A 17,959-nucleotide genomic window follows, 5' to 3' on the forward strand; every position below is an offset into this window, starting at 1 on the left:
TTAAGGGCAGTTAGTCAGGAAATGTATTTCTTGCTCAGCCTTTGCTTCCATATTTCAGAAGGGAGGTATTTCTCAGCAGGTCTCACTGGTCTCCTCCCTGCATGGGAACGAGTGCCATTTCTGTCAGGCAGACTCTTGAAAGGTTATTGTCATGTTTTTAATTCTTCCCCCAGCCTTGAAACTGTCTGGCATGTTTACCCACAAAGGATTTGGGAACAATAGGCTTCAAATGGGCGCCCAGTCACCAGTAAAAACCAGTAGGCTCAGTCCCAGCCGTAATATCCTTTCCTTGTTTCGCACCACCCAGGTAACTGCTTTAACATGGAAATTCCCTTTTATTTTGGCTCAGCTTTAACAATAAATTACCCTCACTGCAGCCAGATGAAGAAAAAACATTTCATTTTTTTTTTCTTTTTTTTTTCTTCACAGATTGAGGGCAGGCCCCTATAAACCTCCCAATTTAACTAGTAAAATTTTGTTTGAGGGTTTTCTCGTCTTTGACACAAAGACTAACAATTTCCCAGAACACTCTACTCCTGCAGGACCTGAAGCCAACATATAAAAACTAGCTAATATAAAAAAAATAACTCTGTGGCAGGCTTAGAAAAAAACTTTCCTTCTGCTGCTTTGCAAGACGAGTGGCCCCTTCAACATTTGCATCCTCATGAGGCACCTCAGTGTCTTTTGGGTCAGCCAAAGCTACTGTTCCTTTTCGCATGGCCAAAGCAGGTTTTCATGGGAAATCTCCTGCAAACAATTTAATCTCAGGCAACATAAGCCTTTAGTTTTTAAGAAAGCTGTCACCCAGCCCTTTCCTGCTGTGTCATCTGCTTGGTGGATATCATTGATCGCCTGGTATGCTGGCACCATGTTTCATGAGACTACAGAAGGTAAGAGTGATTTGAAAGAATCTCACCCTTACCAAGTGGAGAAAAAAGCTCTATAAATACTCTCAACTATTAAAAAAAACATCCCGGTGATGCTGCAAAATTGCTTTCTCACAAACTTATTTTTAGGACCTAATCAAAGAGCACAAGAAGCAAACAGGGCTGAAAGATGTGAGCCCTTCCTCCACCTGGAGATGCAGCCACCTGGGCACATGCTGCTTGTTAATGCCAGGGGGTCCTGAGTTTCTTGTCTGGTTCAGATTCAGGGGCAGCTGTCCAGCTGGGGAGTTAAGAGCTCGTCTAATGAAGGTGGCTTCAGCTGTGTTTCATTTCAAGAAACTTAGTTCAGAAGGTTGCTTCTCTTGTAGGTGCTTTCTCTGTTTTTCCTGTATCTGTTTACATTTTATGTGTTTTCTGTTGCTCAGCTAAGCACAGAAAATATCTTTTGTTGTCTTGTACAGTAACTGACTCCTCTAGGTGTGTTTTCAGGCTGCCCTGAGCTGCCCACCTGAGGGGAGTCCGTGCACCCCATGCACGTCCTCCACACCGCCAGCACCACAGTGTGTTGCTGTTGTGTAAGGACGGCAGGTTTTCAGTCAGCGGGGCACAGAAAGGCCATTTGATTTTGTTAAGAGACCAGCTCCTTAGCTGCAGAAGGGGAACTCGATACGTCCAGCAAAGTACTCTTGCTGAACAGGACTGAAAGCTGAACGCAGCTTGATTTATCACAAAGAAGGGTTAGAGAGCACCGCATTCTTCAGCGGGGCTGACCTTTGAACATCTCTTTTTACCACAGAACGCTTCCTCCGTAAATATTTTGCATGCTAAAACAAGAAAGAAAAAAAAAAAAGTGGCCTCCTTTTTTGTTCTCACTGTCACACTGTGCCAAAGAAGGGCTGGAACACCAGTGATGCCAGTGAGGAAGGCCTGCACTGCTAGGCCTGGGTCTCCTCACTTCAGATGTCACAAGGGCCACATGCTCTCAGCCACCCACTGGGACCCTGTGAGGCACCACAGGAGCAGGCAGACACAAATTCGGATTTTGGCCTTCCTGCAGCAAGGCCTTGCAACTCTGGGTGCCGGGCCAGCACGACCATGTGCAGCAGTGGGGACCAGGAGGGCCTTGCTTGGGAGTCCGTGTTGTAATTCCCTAATTTTGGGCAGCATGGCATGGTCTTGCTTGCCGTGGGCTCCCTGCTGCTCTCTGCTGGTGCCACATGACGGATTACAGCACAGGAGGGCACACTTTGGAAAACAAAAGAAGACATTCCACTTTTGACACCAGGCTTTGCCTGAGTCTGCAGAGACAAGGCCGGTTCGCACAGAGCATTCGGTCAGCTTATTTGGGTTTTCTCAGACACAAACCTGAGCGAAAGGCTTCCACTGTGTGGTTATCACAGCACTAAAGTGCTTTCAGAAAATGATGTATTCTGTGCTGAACTTGAACTTGTCCATGGCTATGTGCTGAAAAATGCGGGCGTGGGCTTGTTTCTAGATGTGAAAGCAGAATATCAAAATGAGTAGGAAATCTGGGTAGGCCATTACAGAATGCAATAATGCCATTGCTGTGGGATAAATGGAAGCCTGCATTTCTTTAGCTTTCTTTGAATATTTTTTTTAAAGTTGCAGTCACATTCCCTGCTGATTGCTGCCGTGTTGATCCTGGGCAGGGGTGTCAGTAGCCAAGTGCAGGAATGTACCTGCATGAGGAGGAGCATGGCCAAGCCTGCCACGGTGACAGCCAGGTTTGGACAGAAGACTTGAACTACCTGCCGCCCTCTCAGGCTTTTGAGAAACACGTGCTTCACTCCCTTCTGACAGCAGCTTGTAGTGGATAGCCTTCAGCTGCTAGTGCCTACTTTGTCCTCCTCTGTAACATCAGATAGCTCCTGACCCTCTGTTTCCCTCCTTCATAACTGCTGTCCTAACCCATATGTATGATGGGTTTTGAGGCCCTGATTTGAAACTGAGTTTGCGAGGAAAAAACTTTAGATTTTATTTTACTCACGGATATATTTTGATCACATTATAGACAGTAAAATATCAGTTGGGCGTTCATTAGTCTACCAGAGCAGCCACTGCCTGGAGGGAGGCGAATGTAGGACATTTTGAGTCTGAATAGATGAGAAAGCTGCATTAGCCAGTGCAGTTTGTTTCTGATCAGTCTCTCTAGTTGCAAAAGGCTGTAATTGTACAGTAATTCACTGCTACCTTATTTCTAAAATCCCTGCGGATGATTCGTGCGAGACAGACTGCTTTGGTAAGCAGTTCATTTCAATACCTCACAAAAGCTACAGCACAGAGCAGGGCGAGGACAAAATGAAGCAGAAGTGAGCAAGCCGTGTCATCACTCTGCTGCACATCATGTCTTTGCAAGATAGAAATTTGTTGGTTGATCTTACCTTACAGAGCAAACAAGGTTAAGTGGCAGAGGCATAACAGGCAGCAATGTCTCTACGTGTCCAAGGCATATTTGCAGACTTGTGTTCGATCTTTTTCTCTCTCCAGGGGCGTGTGCTTGTCAGCAAGCCTGTGTTTTGGTGTGCAGCACACCACATAAACAGCTATTTTCCCATGGCATGTATTTAGGTAGTTGAATCAGTTGCTTCCAGTATGCCACCCTTGTGAATTATGCTAAAACCTAACTTGTTCTTTACTGATAAAAATTTCGGACCAGATTGACTCACACCATGTAGAGAAGTAGCCAGAGCCACTTCTTCTGGAGTCATGGACCTAGAGGATGCCACCGTGCCATGAAAGTACTCCTGCTGCAATTAGAAAAGTGTATGTGTGTGTGTGTGTGTACACTCCAAGGAGAGCTCTGCAGTTGTTGCTAAACAGAAAGACAGGAAGAGTTACATCCTTGCAGTCCCAAGGACAGCAGAGTGAAACTGTGCCAGCCCCGCAAGGCAAATACTCTTCTGCTCTCTTATCAGTCCAGATTAAGTCCATGGCCATCCACACTGAGTCACCTGCACTTAAGTCAACGTCTGCCTGTTGCTTGAACCAGTGCTCTTCTTATCTGAGCATGTGCTCATGGCACAGAATTCTCTTTGGCTTTAAAACTTCAAAAATATATGGTATTTTAGAACAGCAGTATAGTTTCTGTGCAAGCGAAGGCCCATTACTTGCAGCTATTTGATTTACTAATTTAAAATTTCCTATTTTTTTCCCCATTTTAATGTCAGCACTGAAGTATTTGCTAATGGGAGAACTAGGTTACCGGCTGTGTATCTTTAGCTATTCTGCCCAATCTTCCTCCACCCAGTTTTGCCACCACCCAAATGCAAGAGCAAGCAGCAGCCTGCCCTGGCCAAGTTGAGGAGTTCACTGCCTCAGGAAGTGATCAGATCACATCTCTGTGAGGATCTCCTGTCTTCTTGGGAATGAGAAATGCAGCTCCTGGGAAAACACAGCATGTGTGAAATGCTAAAGAGAAGACACAGAACAAGTTGCACCCAGTTTCAAAACTCCTATAGCAAGCTTGGGCACTCTGCGCAGTGAGAAGGACTGATGCCAGAAAGACGTGAGAAAAGCGTGCACAGACAGCATTTCTGGGAGGGAAAACCCCTCCGTGGAGAAGATGCACTACGGGCTGCGTAGATGCTCAGAATACTTCACTTTCTCTTCTCTGTGCAGGGCTGGATGAATCCAAAATCTGTATGTGAGAGACTGCAACTGCTGTCTTGCCTAAGCATAACTAAGCATAATATATGCATAACTTTGGGCAGTGCTATTGGGAAACCCAGACTTACCTGAACTTCAGTAAACCTGTACCACAGCAGGATGGTTTTTTTTATTTACACATAGCAGAGGAGGACTTGTCTGGCAGTAGAGCCCACAAGCAAATACCACCATACAAACAGCAGCTAATAATAGTAGCTTCTCGGGAGAACTGAGCAATGTTGACTGTTGTCTGAATTTCTTGATGGCGCAGTCAGACCTGATGCAGCAAAATGTAGTGCAGGAGCCAGGACATAACACTTCTCCCCATGCGCAACATGGCTTTAGAGCCTCCTAGCATGGTGCTCCACTCACTTGCAGAGTACGTGCAGTGGACAGGAGCAAGCAAAGGGCATTGCTTCTGCTAACAACAGTCAGGCTAGACTGGTTATATTAATAATGCAGATTTGGAAATCTAAATACTTTATGCAAATAAAATATTTGATCAATATATATTTGATCAATATATAAAATATTGATCAATAGTTTTTATGCTCAGCAGCTGTACTTGAACCATCTACTCTGACCGAGTAAGAATTGCCATAGACCATGACTCTGAGGCTGCCTTGATGATTTTAAAAACCATTTTTTAAAGAAGACTGGCTTTACAAGACAAGGACAAGTGATAGAGAATCTGCAGCTTCAGATGAAGTGTTCCTTTTTTCACCTACTTTGCGTATTTGATAGCTTGCATTGTCCACACGTGTCAGCACACATCAGTGTCAGGTGGCTTGGCTGGCCTGCTGCCATGCGATACTCACAAAAGACACCGAGGCAGAGCAGGAACCAGAGAATTCGTGAGTAGGACAGGGCCACAGAGAAGTTAGAGGGGAGATAAGATGGAGCTGAGTAGAAGCAGAGGGATGTATGATATGGGCATAAAGATATACTCAGCCCCAGAGGAGCTTGGGCCTTTCTTTGCTCCAGTTTTCTGAAAGTTTCTTGTTTCACCCAGCATTCATCATGATTTTTGAAGGCCAACCAAACCACAGTGTTAAATAATGGGCAAGCATGTTCTTGCTGTAGAACAGCAAGGCAATTACTTCTGCAAAGCACCTCACTGCTGAGACAGAAGCTCCTTACGTCAGCTGGATGTCTTTTGTTATCTGAACCTATCCCCTCTGTAATTGCACCAATTAGTATCACTGCAAATCTCATAATGTTCCTTATTTACAAAACACTGTTACCTTGCATCTGGCTTTGATGAGGTGAGAGTGAATCTGTGCTGTTTACAACCATTCAACCAGTCGGCTCCTCTGTTAGCCATGACCCCTTAAGAGATGAAGCCAGCACATGCACCAAAACGCTAGCCCTGACCACAGCACCCTACCACAGCCTGTGCATCCTACCTGGGCTTTTCGCTGTTCCTGTGGATGTAATATGCATGAGGAGAGACAAGAGAAAACTCAGGAATTCAGAGGAGGGAGTTGGTCCTGGTTATGCTGATGACAGCTCTTTATTAACTCGTTTCTTGTAGTCTTCCAGCCACCAGCATCAAAACTCTGCATGTTGTTTGCAGCTGAAGTAGGGGTCTCCGACTGTTCTGAAAACTGAAGGCTCGTTCCTGTAGTAATGAAATAAAAACCATTGATGTTACTGTTCCAGACTTTCAGCAGGGAATACTTTATTACTGTGATCCACTTGGCAAATATGAATTCAGAATAACTTCCTAGAAGCTGGCAGAGTTACTCCAACTTTAAGGCTGTTAAGCTTATTATTTTAGCACATTTATGACTTCTTTTTTCTCATAATGACTTGAAGTGATGGCATGTAGATGTCAAGTATCTACTCAACTTTCTTCATTTTCTTTTTTTCAAGTATACTTGGTGCTGTTCGAACTGCTCCTTTCATGCTGTACATTTTGATGACCAAAGGCCTGAAGCAGTCAGTGTGCGACCAGAGTTTTTACATTGGACCTGTCAGCAAATTCTGGGCATATGCATTTGTGCTAAGCAAAGCACCCGAACTAGGTGAGTAACCTCTCTCCCTTTTTCTCTCTCTATACCTATTTAGAGCAGAATGAAGAGAGCATTCTCCAGATGCCATCAGGCTCAACGCTATTCTTTCTCCTCTGCCTCTTTCAGTCCTCCTGGAAAATAGCTGGGTCTTTACCATTGTTTTGAAACTGCACGTTTTCAATTCATGTGGCAAAGTGTAAAGCCCCTCAGTTGGTTGCCCTAGCAATACAGGGCAGTCTCAAGTACTTATATATATAATCTAGGTTGCTCCAAGTCTCCACAGTGTGACTCATTTAGACAAACCTTCAAAGCTGAAATTACAGCTCAGCTTTCCGAGTTCTCTCCTAGCCATTTTCAGCATACCTACGATGATGCTGGTTTCATGTAACAAAAACATGTAGGTCCACGTCCTCAAACGTGAAGTTCACTAAGTTCCAGTGTATTTAAAGGACTGGGGTCTGCCTTGTCACCAACCTGTCAATTAATTCATGTAGCCCACCTGCCAGCAATGGATTTTATCTATCTGTAACAGCAACGGGACATCAGCCATTGATTCACAGCAGCAAGGCATCCTGTAAGTGGCAAAAGGCTTTCCCATTCCTCCTTAGAGCTCCGGCTGGTGCACATTTTCTTCATCTGCAAGTGGCCATGGCTCAAGGGTATTTGGCTCCCCTACAGAGTAAGAGCTGTGGGAAGAATGAAAACCAGGAAAAGCTAATAAGTCTCCATCGAGAAACTGTAGTTAAAGTTGTAGTTTGAATTCCAGAGACTTTTTTTCAAGTCCACAACAGTTTGCCAGGAATTCACCACCACCCTTTTTATATCTGAGCCTGCCAGTCAAGCACGCTTCATATGCTTTGTGTTTTTGTGTTTGTCAGTAGCAGGAGACGCAAGTCCAGTATTGCTCTGAGCTGGGCTCTCACGCTTTGCAAGTTCAGCCATGACCTCTGTAGGTCCAGGCTCAGCCCTGAGGGACTGGTCAACGTTATGGTCATGATGCAATTGATGAGAAAACATCACATCCCTTTTGCTCCCCATGAAACTTTTGTGAGGACATGTCCTGATCCCACAGCAAAGGATAAGTTGGCATTTCCCTCAGCATTACCAGGCCTGGCCGATTGCTTCTGAAGCCATCAGTGATTACAGACAAATCTGAACAGCAGCAGCAGCAGCCACTCACCCCATGGATATTGAAGTGAGGGCTGGGCTAGAGCAGCTGTGTCAGCAAGTGGCTTCGAGTCAGATCCTACCTCCGTTCTGCAACATTCATCCTTAAATATACGTGTGGGCGTACAATTATGAAAAGTAACGTGCTTCCTCCCTAAACATTGAAAGCTGTGGCTGTCTCCAAATAGAAACCAGTTTCCCACAACATCTCTGGCTTTTCCAATCCCCATTCCAGTGTGATGTGGATTTTTATAGACTGCTGTTTCTCCAGCAATTTATTTGGAATGATACTTAATATAGACTTGCCAAAGCCAACTTCATACCCTGTCTGCAGGTGTTCTTATCCCACAGCTTATTAGTGTAAGAAAGGATTGTTTTAATGGGAAGGAGGAAGGAGTGATTTAGCAGCCCTCCAGCTTTCCTTTCAGAGGACACCCTTACAAAACCTCAAAGGGCTGCAGAACTCACCGTGTTCAGGTGTACAGCAAAAATAAGTCTTTACCTTTCAGCAGAGAATTTGATTCAGCAAATTACAGCATGGCAATTCATCAGCATAAACACAGTGAGGGGACAGACACCGGTTGTTTTGCTGTGTCAGAACCCTTTGGTTTCCTGCTGCTTAAAGTACTGCAAAACCACTGAAATTGAGTTTGGTTGAAACTAGAAAATGTCAGCTAGAACTGCACGTCAACAATAAATTGATCATGTGATTACTTATTAAAATGTGAATCAACATCTTGCAGCTAATGAGATAAACAGAAGCATTATGGCTTACTGCAGACCTAGTGCAGACAGTGCAGTTTCAGTTCCAACCATCACTGTTATTCATAATTTGGATTTTCAGGGATACATATATGTAGAAATAAGGCCCCTGATTCAAAGCTTAGGGATCTTTTTGGAATCACTGTACAACGACAAACAAATAGCATACATATATAGTGTATCTATTTGGGATGCTGAGTGCAATCACAAGAAGCAGAAGAAAGAAAAAGGCAGGAATCTGGAATAAAATCTACTTTTCTACAACAGTAACACAAATTTGCAGAAAAGGATATGCATTTCAACGTGAACAAATTTCTTTCTAAAAGCATTTTTTCTGGCAATTACATACCTTTCAGTAACACAGGTTGAATATGCAATAGCTTTTTGCATAGTAACTCAAAAGACACTGTTAAATTTAATAATTAGGATTGGTATGCAGGTAGGCACTTGAATGGCAGGACACTGCTGCTTCTTCCTTGGGTTTTCTGCTCTCTGTTTTTCTCTTCTAGTCACAGTGTGTGATGGACAGTCTGACAGCCTGAGGTGATGCACGTACATCCACCTGCGTCACTTCAGGCTTTCACAGACTGTGTTTACAGCAAAAGACCTGTGGAGTCTTCAGACAGGGCTTGTCCACACAACAAAATGGGGATACTCTGGTTTGGCATAAATCGCAGAGAAATAAGACCAGAGTAGGCTGTCAAATTAGACAAGCTCTGAGGTCAATAGCTGAGGTGTTTTTTTCATGCTCCAGAAGTGTATACTACAGAAAAAGCAACGGGAAGAGAGCCTTGCAGAACTCAGAAACTGTGGAATTGTTCAATATGTTTCTCATTTCCTCCCCTCCCTTTTTATTTTTCTGTTTTTTTTTTTTTTTCTTTTTTGTTACAGGAGATACAATATTCATTATTCTTAGGAAACAGAAGCTCATCTTCTTACACTGGTACCATCACATTACTGTGTTACTTTATTCTTGGTATTCCTACAAGGACATGGTGGCTGGCGGTGGCTGGTTTATGACCATGAACTATGGAGTGCACGCCGTTATGTACTCTTACTATGCCTTGCGGGCTGCTGGCTTCAGAGTCTCACGCAAGTTTGCCATGTTCATCACCTTGTCGCAGATCACCCAGATGCTGGTTGGTTGTGTAATCAATTACCTGGTCTTCTCCTGGATGCAGCATGGCCAGTGCCATTCCCATGTGCAGAACATCATCTGGTCCTCTCTCATGTACCTCAGCTACTTTGTTCTCTTCTGCCATTTTTTCTTTGAGGCCTATATTGGCAAAACGACAAAAGCAAGGAAGGTTGACTAGTGGTAGAAATGAGACAGAAGCCATAGCTCAGGGTCATCAAGAAAAACAAAATTATAAGAAAAGAAAATGGCACAAGGATACACATATATGTATGGTGCAGATCAAACATGGCAGCTTAGGGAAAGTTAGCGTGGTTTAACCCAGTAAGTTTATGATCCTACCATGGTGAGGACTCACTGAAATCTACTCTATCTCAAAGGACTGCTGATGAAAGACTTCTTCCTTCTTGTACCTGTCTGCTCTCGAAAAGAAAGGAGAAAAGGAGAAACAGAAAAAATAAAAATTAAAAAAAAGGAAAGAAAAAGAAGAAAAGAGAAAAGGAATAATGTTGAGGGGGGAAAAGTACATTAAGTAAGCTTCCCCAGGATGGAAGAGAGACTTTTATTATGAAAATCGAGTTTCTAAATCCTTTCTAATAGTTTTTCAGTGTTAAACTTGAACAAAACAAAGCAGAGAGGTGACAAAAAAAATCTATCTACGATACCAGTAGGATTGCAAAATTAAAATCTTTTCCATAAAAGGTTAATACCTTTAGCCAAAACAAAACCCAAAAGGATGTCACATACACCTGTGTAGAAGTGGTTGAACGTCGTCGTGGTTGTGAACGGAAGCGAAACGAGATTGATTTCTCCGCTCTGTACTGTGCCAGGGGAGCAGAGCTGGAAGGCAGTCACCTCACTTGGGTGGCAGGAAGGAGCAGTACTCGTACAAGAGCTTAATGTGAAAAGATGCACTGTTGCAATACATATCTCAGCGAGTGCATTTTCCAAGTGCATTTTTCAGCTAAAGGCAAGGAATTTCTGCAGCAGGATAAGTCATAGAGGGTTAAATCAATCAATATTTGCTTAATTACCAGGGTCTAATAGCAGATGAATGTTCAGGAAGGAGGGGGAGGCGACTCCCCGACCATGATTTTTAAGAATTATCCGCTAATCTCAAATTAACCCGCAGCGACACGGAATCAAATGGGGGAAATGAGAAGCCAGCCTAGCTGGCGAGCAGTGAGCGACGTCTCTACCCACTGATTTCAGAGCAGAGCCAGCAGTACGATGGATGCTCGCCGTGCGCTTTTGTGGATCTGGGAAGAGGCAAGGCGACCTGCCAGGCTGGGCAAAGATGTGTCAAGAGCCCTCCTCTGGTCATGTGGAGATATTACTACAAAAGATGCTCGGAATAGGTTTTTCTTGAGATTTGTATAGGAAATCAGTCTGAATGGAGTGATTTTGCTGCAACGGCTTAGCTCTAATGTCCAGAGGGAATCGTCCTTCACTAAACGTGTATCTCTCTCTCTGCAGAGTCTGTACTGTAACATCAGACTGACCACTTAAGAAGACACTTTTCTTCTCTGAAGTCAGCTACAGAAATAAGGAGAAACGTATTTCACTCTGAACCTTAGAGAGCTAGTTGATAACAGCCATATTCTCTCAAAGACGAGTAGATTGCATTATCTGTGATATTCCAGTCCTTACGAAGCCAAATAAAATGTGTAAAAGTTCCTAGTATTTCAAAGACGCAAGTATGTAAACTTGATGTTAAATGTGTTAATGTAGTACTCTAAATTGTATCAGTTAGGTAGCTTAACTAAACAATTAGAAGAACTAGATCAACAAAATAGGGACTGCTGTTCTGCGTAGGATATACACACCTATAACTACACCCATATACACATTCTGTGAATTGTCAACAAGAAAAAAAGCCCAGTGGCAGAGAATCACGTTTCCTGGCTAATGCAAAAGATTGTCATTATCTTCCTTGCTTTAATTTGAGATTGTACAGTGCAAAGGGTTTTTTTTTTTTTTTTTTAATTATGATTTTTAGCTTTAATTGTGCTGTCATTCATGAAACAGAGCTGCTTTAGTATCTTGTTAAGAGATGACAAGGGCTTTTGGTGTCTCATTATATACAAAAGAAAAACAAATAAAGTTACATTCCATGTTATGTGAATGGTCTTACAAATCAACAAGCCTCCATAGGCTGAAATCATAATTACAACAAGCAGAAAATAAGTTTACATTTGTGTTATTTAAGTTATTGATGTGTTGACGTTATTTTATGGTACACAACAAATAGCAAAATGTGATATTCCGTAATGAAGCTATGATATTCATTAATAGGACTACTGTATACATGGAAATATTAGACAACGCCAATTAAATGTGTAAACCATTTTGTTTTACAGCTTGGGAGTAGATAATTATAATGCTGAATAAGCCTTTTTCCTCACGCTTAATTTTGCCCTGGCTAAGAAGCGGGTTATGAAGACTGAGTAACAGTGGGAAAAGGCAAAATTAGAGTCACCTACCTTTAGATGGGAAGTGTTGGTAGAGGCCTCATTGTGCCATGCACAGAGCTGCACACATCCCCTGGTAACTGGAGGCTTGCAGTTAACAGCTTAAAAAAACAATAAACTTTACAAGTACGAAGCAACTCGTAGCTAGGTAAAGAGCTGCAGCCAAAGTTGAGCAGGCAGAAAACAGGGTGGGTTGCTAATGAGTGCGCAAACAACCCACTATGTTTCATACACCCTTTTCCTTAATTGCATAAGAAAAAACAAACAAACAAACAAACAAAAAAAAAACCAAGCAGACAAAAAGCATTCTGTGCGTACCTGATGGAAACGCTGGCGATGCCGACACTGACTTCAGCGGAGCAGGCATTTCACCCTTCGTTAGCCCATTCTCCAAAAGCCCTCATGGGTGCCTCTCTACTGTTTGTTCCTGACCTGCCCACCTCCCTGCGGGGCAGGGAGCCTTCTGGGGGGCTTGGAGGTGTCCCCAGCCATGCCAAGGGCCGTGTCCCTTCTTTACTGCCTGGGCAGCGGCTCCAGTGCAGGGACCGGCCCACCAGGCCCCCTCCAGACGCAGTACAGATGTGCTCCAGATATGCAGGGGAAGCCGGTGCTGAATTCAGTGGGAGTCCAAGGGGAGGACAAGTCTGCAGGCGAGCACACATATAGGGAAGGGGCAGCAAGATCAGACATAAGGGACAAATTAGGGTTCATCTCCCATCACACTAGAAATTGGGTGTCACACCGCCATTTGCCTTAGGAGCTGGCATCCCAGCACCCACAGCTCTGTGCCCTTGCCGTCCCATACCATAGGGATCTTCCTCCGGTGTTTTCCACTGGAGTCAGATGTGGCAACTGGCATTATGGAAGCTGAGGAAGACCAAAGCCAACACATACTGGTTTCCTTTTATTTTTTTTCCTAAAAAAGTGCATGCATGATATTTAGACATCACATCTAACCCACTCACATGTACTTGAACAGCAAGGCAGCCAACCCTAAGGGAGTGACACCTCCATAATATTCCAGCTGTTCCAACCTAAACACGGCTAATTGGGTCCTCCTTACCTTCCATGGCTTGAGCCTTGGGGGGGGGGGGGGGGGGTCACACTTTCACACTCTTCTGTCCCCTGGCAGGACTCTTTTTTTTTTTTTTTTTTCCTATTGATTTTCAGAAAAGCTGCAGTTGTGTTGCATTCACACACACCTTGGGAAATGCAAACTTCACACGGCATACCAAACGTTATGGGGCCAGTGGCAAGGAGCACAAATACTGGAAACGCTGTTAAGGGGTGCACTGCTGAAGTCAGGAAAGTTACACTGATGATAAGGTCAGTCTGCCAGGGCCAGGGTCTGTGTTTTGTGTTCTGACACGTTAATCCAGTGTACTGAAATAAAAACAGTGCAGTTGGTACAGGTTTGTGCTTAGGCAGTTGCAAGCAATATTTGGTTCTTCCTGAGCACTGCTTCTGTGCAGTGAACATTTAAAGGAAAATATTCTCAACTAGTTAGGGAAACAACACGAAGTTGGGTAATTCGGAAGCCTCCTCAAGCTGTGCCCGTGATGAGAAGGAAAGCCCTCATGCTGGCAAACCTTGACTCAGAGTCACAAGTGATGTGTGTCTGGGATCACTGATAACACAAGTGGCTGCTTCCCAAAGACATCTCTCACCAGACTTCACAGGAAACAAACAAAAGCATTTACTCACCAGATAAGGGCATGAGCGTGCAGAAGGAATCACTCAGAAAAGCCCAGCAGAGCGGCAGGGATAAAGTCCATTCCTTTGGGGGCGCAGGCTGCAGGAAAGCGCAGAGGAGAGCTGTTCAGTACCCTTGAGGAAGCTTTTCCAGACTTGCCCCTCACACCAACTGCTCCTCCTGCGGCGAGGCTGGGCTGAGTGGAGGCAGGGCTGTGCTGGGAGGAGGCTGGAGGCAGAGGGACCCTCCTGCAGCACGAGACCTTGCTCCTGACCCGAAAGCTGTGGCTGGTTCGGGGGAGCAGAGGCCTGAGCGCATGTTGGCTTTCTCTCCCTTAAGGAAAAGCTTGAGAGAATGGGTTAGTTGGGAATGACGACACCTCGGGGATCGATATAAGGTTTTTGGGTATCAGGCAGTATAAGGCACCAGTTACTGTGACCGTGAAACAGTAGCCTTGTAAGCACGTGCCAGATATAACACATTAGTGCAATCGTATCTCCAGTATTTGCACTCTGTGCTGTGCTTCAGAACGAATAACAGAAGCATTTATATATAAATCATAATCGCAGATACGCTCTGAGTTAGAAAAATGGCTTTGGTCAAGGAAGAAAGCTCAGCAGATTGCAGACCATACCACGTTAGCTCAGGACCTGGCTGAATACCTCCTGAAAATGAGGTTGTTGGTGAGATGCCCAGTGCTTTCAGGGAGCTCTGCTTTGGCCCATCACAGCCCAGTGGCAGGGGTGATGCCAGACCTAAATCCCCCTGAGTTTGGTTAATGGTGACACGAATCACTCAGGGCATCACTCAGACCCTGATGTCAGTCCTTAGCCATATTTTCCAGCCTCACATCCATGAGTCCTCTAAAAGAGAAGAATTACAACTCATTGTTGGTGTGTTTCCACGCTTTTACTTCAATACAGTTTCCATTCCATTTATTTTATTAAAAGCAAGCTAAAGGACAACTCCCTCTCCTGCTACCACAAATGCTCCACTGTGGTCAGTGCAGCCATACACGGGCACAGAAACCTTTTGCTTACAGGGGCAAGGGCAGGATCAGTGCCTTGTTGCAGACTTTATTTTCTAGCAGAGCAACCACCACAGAGTAGAATATGATTTCTTAAATTAAACACAAATAGGATCAGCTCTGCACAAGAGCGCTACAGCTAAGGGGGACCAGGGGCCTCCCCAGTGCATCATAAAGCTTGATAAAATGCTGCATGAAGTGGGATTAGAGAGTATTTCCCAACGGGTAAAAAAATAATATTCCCCTGAAACAGCAGCTTCCTGAGAAGTCTCACATCTGTCCAGCTCTGGAGAGCTTCAAACAGGCCTGTCTGCTGAAGAAATACAGCTTTGATTGACTTATCTGCTTTCTCAGAAGAGCCACTACATGCTTTAGGCTTTAAGGAGCCTTAAAGCTCAAACTAGATTTCTGTTCAGAAAAAGAAAATAATAAAAAAAAAATACATGTACAATAGCTAGGAGAGAATAGTATGAGAAATATCTTTATTTTACCATTTTCAAATGGCTATTTCACTACATAAAAGGAAGTTTTTATTTTTATTTTTTTTGGTATATTGATATTCCAAATAAAATTTTAACTTTTGGTTCAAAACAAAATACCTCTCTGTGTTTTATTAATCTGTAACACCCATTCAGATCTCCATGCTGCCATCAAGTCCAGCTGTTGAGGAAGAGGAGCCGTTCCCTGGCTATGGGACTACAACGTAGCTACTCTGCCTGTCGCTTCCCAGCAAACCTCTGCCCAGTTCATATTTTCACGTGCCAAGCAGAAGCATTATCTGCTTTTTCTTTGTGTTTGTGTGTGTGCGTGAATCTGTATGATCTGAGTGTAGCTCAGTCAGTGCTTGGATGTCCTGTTTATTTACACTTACACTTTGGAAATCCTAATCTCTGCATTTCCCGTAAGAAACAAAATCTGAGCCCTCACGTGTCCCTTACTGCGTGAGCATCACTTTTACCCAGGCATGTTACCAGACCCATCGCCATTCCCGGCCCTCGTGGTCCCTTCCCACTGCCCATGGATGTTCTCCCCGGCGCCTGGGAAGAGCAGATCCCTGCCAAAACGCTCCCATCCCCACCACAGGCTCCCGAGCAAAGGCACTGTGAGCTGGAGGTGGAAGCAGGAGGGCAAAGCATGGGGGGAGCCCATGATGGGCACACATGGGGCTGTGAGATGAAGAAATCATTGCTTAAATCCTTCCTGCCACACAACCTCAGCCGCAGCACCCAGCACTGCCTGCACCTCCACCAAGCCAAGGGGCAGGTGATGAAGAAAATTGCACTCAGGTTCCCTGCGTCCTACCTGGATAAAGCCATTTGGAGCCTCTGGTAAGAGTGAAGTTGCAGAGAGTGGTGTTGCCTGTTCAGATCACGCTGTTATAATTCACCATTCACAGAGATACTGCATTTCCCTAAATTAAAAAAAAAAAAAAAGATGAAACACCAATGCTTAACTGCATGAGCTCCAGTGTCAAATGATACAGAAATTTAGCTGATTTAGCTGCACCTGTTAAAAACAAGCCACGTGGCTTCTTCTGTATCTTACATCTAACTCATCTAGCCTTCAAAATGGTAGTGGGTAAAGGAAATAAAGGAAACTAATAGAAAATATTGATTTTGGAGTATGTTATATAGAGTAATTTATTACTGCTAAAAACGCTTCAAAGGTCCCAGATAAAGGATTTGCGGGGCGGGGGGCAGAAGTTGGTATTTTTCTCCTCTGGGATTTTACAAAAAGTACCGGGAATCCTAGGTTTGGTTCAGCCCTGTGTTTGGGGTGGCTGGGGAGATGTACAATGCTGGCATTTACACCCAGATGGTGGCACAGAAACTGCTGAAGGCATTTAAACCCTTTCTCCCAAGTGCTCCTTAGACAGATAGCTAAATACAGCTTAACAAAGGCTTTGCTGTTCACCTCTTCTGCTGTCTCACTTGAGTTTTTCTTTCAACGTGGCTTTATCTACATAAGATAAACAGCACATGTCGGGTGATGAACATTCAGAGCATCTGTCTGTAAAATGCATAAGGTCACAGATTTTGGGGGATTACTGTTTACTGGGATCACTTTTTCTATTGTGCAATCAAGGCCAGGTCTAGGGAGATAAAAGCATTTCAGGCCTGTTATCTCTTATGGGGATGAACGTAACCCTGTGCTGTGTCTGACTTGATCCCACAGCTCCTCCTGCCCACTGAGATTTAGGCTGGAAGGACGTAACATCGCTGAAGGCCCAGGTAAACATCCCCTCATTTACCCCACATCTGGCAATGATGCAAGCTGGAGCCAGAGAGTGCAGGTGCAGGAGATGTGCTGGTCCCAGCATCGTGCAGGCATAAGGAAAACCCATCCAGGAGGTGTGTGACACATCTGTTGGGGCAGGGCAGAAATCTGTGCAAGCTAAACATTTGTAATTACGACTGTACTCACAGAACAAACTTCCAGAATGTCTGCTCCCGTTGCGGTATCTCTCTCTCCAAGTGGACACCTTCAAGCCAATATATTCTCTGCTTGATCTTGGGCTTGTCTGACTTAAATCAGACAGAACCTGTTCCTTCAAGCAGAAGAAGAATACCTAAAATGAGAGGTGGCAGCGTGCCAGGATCATTGCAGACAGCATATAATTGTGGGGGGATGTATGGATTTGCATACAGAGGCTGGGAACACCTGCCCTGCTCCAAGTGCCCAGATCGGAGAGCAATCCCTGGCAGACAGCAAATTATGGGTAACAGAGCTTTGAAGAGAAAATAACAATGACAACAACAAGAAAAAAGAAAAAAAAAATCTGACCCAAAGTCTCTGTCACACCCTGGAAAAACCAACCCATGCAGTGCCTCATGCAAGGTTTGGCACTAGCTAACTTTACTGTTCAGATTCTGTAGAGATCAATAAAACCAATCAAAAGTACATGTTCATTTATGCACAGAAACACCAAAATATATTAATTACAAAGTTTCCAGGTGAATATTTGGTGTCCAAAAGTTTTTGGAGTTATTTTCCTAAAAGGTAGCACCTGAGTTTGCTCTTAAAATCAGAAGGCTTTTAAGGGAACATATAACTGGCATTTAGAGTTACTGTTCACTGCTTGCAAGTATCTATCGCAGACTTTGAATTTGTGTTGCAAGCAGAGCTGTGAAATTGC

The 17,959-nt window shown here is 44.1% G+C and overlaps 1 protein-coding gene across 4 annotated transcripts in view; it reads left to right on the forward strand.

Moving 5' to 3' along the window:
• ELOVL6 (ELOVL fatty acid elongase 6) overlaps positions 1-12,395 on the forward strand; it is a 69,483-nt gene extending 57,088 nt beyond the window's left edge. For all 4 annotated transcript variants that reach the window (XM_040555368.1, XM_040555370.1, XM_040555367.1 and 1 more), the window contains 2 exons: positions 6,429-6,580; positions 9,389-12,395. In XM_040555368.1, the coding sequence (XP_040411302.1) occupies positions 6,429-6,580; positions 9,389-9,813 (577 nt within the window). In that variant the 3' untranslated portion in view covers positions 9,814-12,395. The remainder of the gene's footprint in view (positions 1-6,428; positions 6,581-9,388) is intronic.
• The last annotated feature ends 5,564 nt before the right edge of the window (positions 12,396-17,959 follow it).

Source organism: Cygnus olor, chromosome 4, assembly GCF_009769625.2.
Source record: "Cygnus olor isolate bCygOlo1 chromosome 4, bCygOlo1.pri.v2, whole genome shotgun sequence".
NCBI classification, from domain to species: Eukaryota; Metazoa; Chordata; class Aves; order Anseriformes; family Anatidae; genus Cygnus; species Cygnus olor.